At 38.2% G+C, this 9,191-nt stretch overlaps 1 protein-coding gene across 1 annotated transcript; it reads left to right on the forward strand.

The window, feature by feature from the left end:
* The first annotated feature begins 221 nt into the window (after positions 1–221).
* On the forward strand, positions 222–6,599 carry glul-like.1.S (glutamate-ammonia ligase S homeolog). Its single transcript, NM_001087430.2, is given in 7 exon segments — positions 222–382; positions 2,833–3,009; positions 3,615–3,776; positions 4,343–4,489; positions 5,070–5,197; positions 5,559–5,758; positions 6,020–6,599. Coding segments are annotated over 6 exon segments (1,122 nt in total). The 5' UTR covers positions 222–382; positions 2,833–2,843; the 3' UTR covers positions 6,339–6,599.
* The last annotated feature ends 2,592 nt before the right edge of the window (positions 6,600–9,191 follow it).

Consider the following 9,191-nt stretch of genomic DNA (forward strand, 5'->3'; position numbering starts at 1 on the left):
CTGATGTTTTCCTAGCACTATCTTCCCTATTATCTGTTCCATTTCTTTCTTATCGCAGTCTCTAAGCTTTCCAGCCTCCCCCTGCTTGTTTTTCTTGTGCAGTAGGGGTACACTGTATCACTGTATCTATGGCGCAGCCCCTCTATCCGCGTGTCCAATGGCTGCGTGGCATGTGGGCGTGGCTAGGTTGGCATATAGCGAACCAGTTTGTCAGAGCCAATGGCTGCATTGTGGGCCGGCCCCTCGCTGCTCAATATATTTGTGAGGAGAAGCCGCTTGAGCAAAGGCGAGAATGGGAGATCCTGAGCTATAGAACTGAATCCTTCAACTCAACAGCCCTCTGCATTGCCAGCATCCTCACCTCCATCTTCCTGCTGTCCAGGTACCTGCAGCCCCAGTCAGTGTCTCCCTCTGACCCTCTGCATCTGTCAGCTGCTTTCTGCCGGTTGTTGCTGTCTTTCTCTTTGTGTCTTCCCTTGTCCTGCCATAAAGCTATTGGGTCCCTCTTGTTGTTTGTGGCAGGTCTCCATCACCCCGTGTAATTCTCTACAATAGAAAATAGCAAGTAAAATGAGGTGCCTAATTCTTTCTATAACATATGAGCCCTGAAGCTGCTATTATAGCCTGTATGACCTGCTTGGTTGTAGTATAGTACCTGTATTTTACCATTACTTTCATAATTCTTTTTGACTTGTATCTAGTGCCTTTCTTCCTTCGCTAACCCTTTCCATTGTATAGTCTTTATTGTCTGTTTGCTTGTAGTCTAGTAGCTCCCCCTACATTCCTACCCATTCTATTTAGGATAACATGTTTTTTTTATTTTGCTTTCCTGGTAATATTTAATAAGAAATTTCCCAGCTAAACCAATATTTATCAACATACAGGGAAACCTCAATTTTACATCCCCTGATTTTAAGTTTTCCCTCATTTAACATTTTTGTTTTGTGGTCCCACCTACATATTATGCATAATACTTTCCCCTGATTTTACATTTTCCTGGATTTTACATGATTTTTATCTGGTCCCCTGAAAAATGTAAAATGGGGGTTCTATTGTATAGTAAGTTAAAAAAACAAAAGCTCACCGCAGACTTCTCCCTATGCCAGGTGCTCAGTCTCCAGTGTCCTCACTGTATCATACACAATAATCCGAATAAATGGCACTTCTGGGCTGGTTATATTGTAGCAGGTAGCTGATCACACACCTAACGCGTTTCAGGACAAAATCCCTTAATCATAGGCTATGATTAAGGGAGTTTATCCCAAAACGCAGTAGGTGTGTGATCAGCTACCTGCTACAATAAAAACAGCCCAGAAGTGCCATTTATTCGGATTATTGTGATCTACTGTATATGGATCTGTGATACTGCTACATCTGATGAGACCCTTAGATTGAATTGAGACAGTGCCCCCTTTGGGCCAAATGATCCTATAATAAAAGACAATAGGTACACTAGTTTAGGTGTACTAGGTGATATTTTTTTAAATGAAGGTGGTTTCAGAATTTCGTACAATTCCTACACATAAGCTACAGACCTGTATGTCCAGTGGTTATATACAGGAGTCAGATTATTTTGCAGTCAGTGGCTACCATCAGAACATTTATGATATCAGTTGCCAATGTTACTCTATATAAAGCTTTCCACTTTATCAAGTGTGGCAAGAACATACAGAAAAGAGGCTCTCTGGTTGTTTTTGAACTGTACTTGCAATGGCCCATTGGTATGGTAGTGCAACAGCAGCAGGAGGGCTGTATGCTGGAGGTCCCTGATTCTTGTTTATTATGCAAACCTTGTCCTCCCATTCTGTACTTGCGTTTGTGTGCCTTTTGCAGCATTGTTGGATATATACTGTGTACAGTAGCATAGTAACAGATGCCACAATGTATGCCTCAGCTAATCTCTTTGTTGTGTTCAGCTGTTTTTCTTTTCTGGCTACTGATCTTCTGGGTGTCTGTCCATCCTACCGATGTGTGCATATTCCTTTCTGCTCAGTGCATCTGCCTATCTCCCAGCTGTACTGTAGGTGCAACCGCAAATCTATTCTGCTTGATTCGCTCTATGTTGCCAGGGGTCACATTTGGTTTTGCAATGCATACAAAAATCTCTTTGGCAAGTCATGATTTTTTATTAAGGAACAGAAAACTGTTTTTAGAACAAAGCTGAGACAGAGCAGTTCCATTGCAATCATTGCAGCTTATTTAGTTCATACCAAAATACTGGTGTAATCGAATTCAAATTAAATAACATACATAATGCTAGAATACAGGGTAACTTTTTATCAAATCTTGCAGAAAATCCACCTATTGCAGGCTCGTAACTGTCAATTTCAGCAGAATACTATTTCTTAATAATGGACAGATTTATTAAGGGTCGAAGTGAAAATTTGAATTCAAATTTTTGGTCAAAGCTCTCAAATTCGAGTTGTGAATTTTCCAAACTCAATTCAAGTTTTAATTCGAATTTCGAGATTTATCATACTCTGCCCATTTAAGAATTCAAATTCATCTATTCGCCACCTAATACCTGCCAGATTACTGTATAAGTCAATGGGAGAGGTCTATGGATCAATTTGGTGATGTTTGCAGCCTTCCTGACATTTGAGTTTTTTCGGAGAAAAAAACTCGAATCGAGTTTTTCTAATTCAAATCAAATTAGTTTCGAGTTTTCAGGTCGATTCAATACGTCTGAGCTGAGAAAATTTGATTTTATTAATCAATTTCAATTGGTCAAATTTATGGAAGTTTTAAAAAAACTTGTATGAATTCGAAATTCGACCCTTGATAAATGTGCCTCTCAATGTAATCTTCTTGTTTGCTTTCATTTCCTTCCAGCAACTCCAGTCATGGCAACCTCCGCCAGTGCTCAGTTGAGTAAGGCCATAAAGCAGATGTATCTGGAACTGCCGCAGGGAGATAAGGTGCAGGCTATGTACATCTGGATTGATGGGACCGGGGAGGGTCTTCGCTGCAAGACTCGCACTCTGGACAGTGAACCCAAGACCATAGAAGGTGGGATTTTCCCCTTCTACAGCCAAGCAATCAAGTCTTGTTTCTCTCTCTTTCCTTCCTAGAAACACAGCAGAGTCTTCTTCTAAACAAATAAATGTATCACTCATTCAACAGACTAGTTACATTTTAGGGATTCAGTCTGTTTTCAAGACAAGAATTGAATAGTGACTTAATTTCACGCAGTTATATGGGATGAGGCCCTAAGGATCTTTTGGGAACCTTGCTGTATGCAAATGTTCTCTTTTACACTTTTATACTCTTTTACTTACTGTATGTTTTTGCATGTAAGACTACTAGTCAAGTGCACCATAAAAGCAAGCAAATATATGAACTTCATTTTATGCTGAGATGTGTTTAACAATATGCTCTCAGTAACAGCCAATTCTCTGCAATTTTGCCAATATTAAATGTTTTTACAACACCCAAACACACTGTAACATAAAAACTCTTACGAATTCTACCTGTAAATGTAATCAATTAGTTGTATGTCTATATTATTTTACACTTCATGAAAAAGAGAACTGCAAATTCAGTAGGGTTCTTTACCTGCAGTAAAAGAGGTCAAGGTTTTGTCCTCCCTACAATATGGCTCTAACCTTGTACAGATCTGCCCGAATGGAACTTCGATGGATCTAGCACACACCAATCTGAGGGATCCAACAGTGACATGTACCTGATTCCAGTTGCAATGTTTAGAGATCCTTTTCGAAGGGATCCCAACAAGCTGGTGCTCTGCGAGGTGCTAAAATACAACCGAAAAACTGCAGGTAAGATTATCTTTTACTTTTCCAATGTAAGTAAGTAGTACTGTCTTGTTAATTCAGTTTAACTATCACTCAAGGCAATTATAAATTGCAATACATTTATATAATCAACTCATGTGCAGCAATTAGGGATGCACTGAATCCACTATTTTGGATTCAGCCGAACCCCCAAATCTCTTGCAATACCGAACCAAATCTGAATCCTAATTTGCATATGCAAATTAGGGGTGCAAAGAGGATCCAATTTTTTACTTCCTTGTTTTGTGACAAAAAGTCACACAATTTCCCTCCCCACCCCTAATTTGCATATGCGGATTCGGTTCGGCCCGGGCAGAAGGATTTGGCCGAATCCTGCTTAAAAGGGTGAATCCTGGATTCTAACCGCATCGCCTAGCAGCAATATCAATAAATCTCTGCTGTATATCAAAAGTGATGATAAGTTCAGCCACTCCATTCTTTTCGATACCCACTAAGGCCCTGATGAACACCATTGGGCATTACTTTTGATGTTTTCATACCTAAAGGGTTGTATTAAAGCCTTTCTTATATTTATATGTTTATCTTCATAGAAACAAACTTACGTCATACATGTAACCAGATAATGGACATGGTGGGCAATGAGCATCCATGGTTTGGCATGGAACAGGAATATACATTGCTGGGTATGGATGGACACCCTTTTGGCTGGCCATCAAATGGCTTCCCAGGACCTCAAGGTATGGTTAGATTCAACAAGGATTGAGAAAAATATTAGTAATAATCATTTTTTTAATTTATTGAACAGTTACCCACTAATTACCTGCTTACGTATTGTCTGATACTTATTGCCTCTTATTTTCCATACATGTGGCCATATGTCTAAACCAATAAAGGGTCAGTAGTTCGCTCCCTGTTTAGTTATGTCACAACATGGTAGCCAGAGTTCTGGTTACACAAGAATAGTGTGCAAGATAAGAAAACAAACAAATGCTTGTGATTATAGTTTACGTCATCTTATCTTATCAGGCTTTCAATCAGCAATTAGACTACTGAAATCCTATAAGTGAAGGAGACAAAATGAAATCTATTTTTTTATGCATGTAAAAATATGGCTATATCTTTTAAGTAATATGAAAGTGTATATAAAAACAATTATTTGGGGAGGGATGATATTTGTCCAATTAAATACTTTAATAAATAATGCAGATTATTGACATTTGTATAATATTTTTGTTGAAAATAAACAGTGTAGGATTGTAAAGAAATGATTATTTCCTGAATATTTTTATGTTCTACAAGTGTTCTATTTCTTTCTAGGCCCCTATTACTGTGGAGTGGGTGCAAATAAGGCATATGGTCGAGATATTGTGGAGGCTCATTATCGGGCTTGTCTATATGCTGGTGTGAAAATTGCAGGAACTAACGCAGAAGTTATGCCAGCACAGGTAAGATCTGGCAGAGCATGGGGAAAAATCTGTTTTTGGTTTCTAGTATCTATTATTTTCCTGTCTACCCAATAACTGTTCATTGTGCTGTAGGTTTACTATTTTTATACCCTTAAAATCTAGATTGCGTGACCTACTGTGCTGATATCATTGCACAAACAGGTCCTCTTTTTGTGCAGAGTGTGGGAACAAGATTATAGCGAGTATGGTACAGGAACTGGGTAAATACACTGTATATGTGAAAGGTTTGAAGGTGGGTCCCTACACATTTTCTTCAGGGCCTCGGTAAAGCTACTGGCCACCTTAAGTACTTGTGTTGTGGGGAATATACCTAAATAACCGTGTTCATTTTTTTCAACAGTGGGAGTTCCAAATTGGAACATGTGAAGGAATAGATATGGGAGATCACCTTTGGATTGCTCGATTTATACTGCATAGAGTGTGTGAGGATTTTGGGATCATTGTTTCATTTGACCCAAAGCCCATCACTGGAAACTGGAATGGAGCTGGATGTCATACCAATTTCAGCACAAAATCAATGCGTGAAGAAGGAGGCCTTAAGTAAGTATAGTCCAATTTAAGCCTGTTGAGTTCTGCTGTGAGGTAGATACTAACTTCTTTTAGTGACCAATTTCTATACAAATTAAAGATGTAGGGTTGACTGAACCCCAGGTTATTTATTGGATATCCAGAAATGTATGATCCGACTGCCAATATGCTAGTGTAGATCATAGTTTTCTTCTTATTTCTGAAATCTTTATAGTGTACATTTATGTTCAGAAATAACAGATAATGTAATCTCTTAACATTGTTTCTTTTCAGGCACATAGAAGAATCCATTGAACGTTTAAGCAAACGTCATGAGTATCACATTAGGATGTATGATCCAAGAGGTGGTAAAGACAATGCCCGTCGTCTCACAGGTTTCCATGAGACATCCAGCATCCATGAGTTCTCAGCAGGAGTGGCAAACCGTGGTGCAAGTATCCGCATTCCACGCCTTGTAGGTCAGGAGAAGAAAGGCTACTTTGAAGATCGTCGTCCATCAGCCAACTGTGATCCTTATGCCGTGACAGAGGCTGTCATCAGGACCTGCCTGCTGAATGAAACTGGAGATGAACCTCTTGAATACAAGAACTAAAACTGAACAAAATAGTCAATACTGTTCTCTTGCCACATGCAGAGAATTCTTAGCCAGTTCTGTTTCTATTACCATATAAATGTCTATTCGTGTTTTGACAAGAAAATTCTGTTTTTGGATAATCCCTTATCATCTGGATTTAATTGTCACTGTTCATGCATTTCCTCCTGATTTCGTAACAAAGTAATAAGGGAGAACTGCCAGGCATTTGTATTTGTGGGTTGCCTTAAATAAGGTAATAAATAAACTAAATTCAAAAAATAAAAACTCCAAAAAGATAGAAACAGGACTGGCAATAGCCCTTCCCTCTAAAAGGCCAGTAATTCTGCTATAGGGTATATATCTGTGAAAATCTGTTTTTCTACTGGATCCTAGAATAGGCACCTATGGCAGAAAAGGGTATGAGGTGTTTACAGTAAATATAATAAATAATGTTTTAATGGGGCTGTGCCCCATGTAAGGTACACTAACAGCATCTCTAACAAAGCCCTAATTCTGCAACAATTCATTCTAAATATCTGAGTAACATATGAGAAAATCTAGGTTGTCCAGGGCGTAACTTTTGCTTTGTGTAACCTCAAGTATGGAATTTAAACTGGGTAAAAAATGAAAGAATTCGAGGGCAAGCTGTGTAAGAAACCTTCTTGGCCATTTTAATTCTGATAACCACTAATAAGAATCACAAAGGGCTCTACCCATTTAATCCTATCTTTTGCCAGGTACTTTCTAGTCCGTTGATAAAATATAGGTCAGTGCTGCTTTTGATCTGTCAATATTGATAGAAATGCAGGGTACGATTTTTGCTGCCAAGGAAACCAGGGGTTGTATAGTGTCAATTTTATGCATTATTACATGTGCATCCATGCAACAATGGTGTAATTTGGGTCCATCTGTTTAGTATTTTTATATTCTAATGTAAATTTAGATTCAAGAAACATTGAAAAATGATTATATATATATATTAAAGCATTTGGATTGATAAAAATAAAATTGCAATTACAGTTTTTGTTGGTGCTAAAAGTAAGTGGGAGGTTTGCAGTTTATGCTAGGGTACAGTACAAATGCATAAGGCAAATGATCTTAAAGCAACAGGGTCATCACAATAAATACAGGAGACATAGCAGTTATGTAGTATCCTGCTTTGTGAAAGACCCAAGAGAGATTCTAACTGATGCATGACTTCATTTTATGCATGCAGGGCAGATATTGTGGTAGTAAGTTAGGGCTCTATAACTTATGGTTTAGGCACTGTAAACCAGTATTGAAATGATTAGCCTTTTGGTGACGGGGTGAGAGAAGTTTTGATCAGGTAGGCTTTTCCATTTTCTGAGATTGCTATGCATAATTCCATTTCACTTTTATAGTAATTATTGTTAACTTGTCTTAAAAGTTACAGAGACTTATGGCAATAGCACATAGGCTGATTTCAGTAGCTGGATGGATGGGAAGTGGTAAAATTTAGGGTGTTTATGTCCTATTTCCTGGGCTACTAATAAATGTGTGTCGCAGCACCTGAAATCACCCAGTACATCATTGCCCACAAAATATAATGCAATTTACTGAGTAATGGTGTGTCTTTATCTCTAAAGCAAGGCATCAGGAACCAATCCTTTTTAAGTGTTTTGTAGCATAGAACACAGATATGGGACACATCAACCCGGTACCGGTCTGTATAGCATTACATTTGAAAGTATATATATCGTTTGGAAATCTTAATATTTGAAGTCTTTTTTTAATTCTTGTTGTATTTTTTTTCCAGAGGCTAAAGTTTAAGGAAGTTTTCTTATTTACATAATAATTGTTAGTGCCAAACCAGTTTAGGGAAAAATGCTGATGTTTTAGAGTTGAGACTACTGTTCCACTAATGAAATAAATGGCTCTTAAAAAAAATCTCGGCATACAGATTTTGCATAAAAATTGGCTGGTTTCCTTGTAATGCTCAGCCAATTCTTCCTTTTTTATGAGCAGTTTTTGGGTATAAAAAGCAAGTGAGAGTTGAATGCTTTTAACTCGCGTCTCAGTTTTACAATAGTCTGGTTTTTAAATTAGATTTTTTTTCCATTTTATAATAAAAAAAAACCACTAAATCAAAAATTGTTTGCATTGTTTTCTGTCAATAACCTTTTTCACTGCTGCTTCAAGCAGAGTTTCCCAAACAGCAGAGCTTTTACTTATTGGGGATAAAAGCAGGAAAGGGGGGGTGTCCTCAAGGCTGTTTAGTAGTAATATGTGGGTCAACAAAAATTCGACCTTACCCTAATGCACCTGCTCCCAACCTGCAACCGACACAAACCCAGCCTGCAAATTTATTTACAGACCTGTGCACAACACTCCCATCTCTGATGTCACAAAAGGGGGCAGGACAGGTGCATGCTGCTAGAGCCGAAAATCAGCAGAGTAAGTCACAGTTGGAGAAAGCTAAAGAAGAGCTCAACCCAAACTTACCTGCTACACACAAAGTGTGTGTGAAAATTGGTCCGAACCTATGCAGCCCTTGGGTTTTGTTCCAGCTGTTTAGCATTGGAGTGCCTTGTTATAAACTAACAGGGCCCTTACAAAATATTGTACTGCAAAAGGGCTAAATCCAAAAAGTCTAAAATAACTTCTGTTTTAGGTTATTGTTTATATACTGATACAGCAAGTTTAAATGAAGTTCCAGAGTAGCCCATTTTTACCTCCGCAGACTTATTGCCCGATAACTGGAGATAAAAACTCCTATTCAGGGATAGCTGTATATGATTCAAGAATACAGTAACATAAGAGTTGAGTAGGGCCATTGTTTTGGACAAAGTAAAGAGATAAAATAGCTGCTGAGGAGTTTGTCATTCATGACTAGGTTTGCAAGACTGAAGC

The sequence above is a fragment of the Xenopus laevis genome, chromosome 4S, assembly GCF_017654675.1.
Source record: "Xenopus laevis strain J_2021 chromosome 4S, Xenopus_laevis_v10.1, whole genome shotgun sequence".
Taxonomy (NCBI): domain Eukaryota; kingdom Metazoa; phylum Chordata; class Amphibia; order Anura; family Pipidae; genus Xenopus; species Xenopus laevis.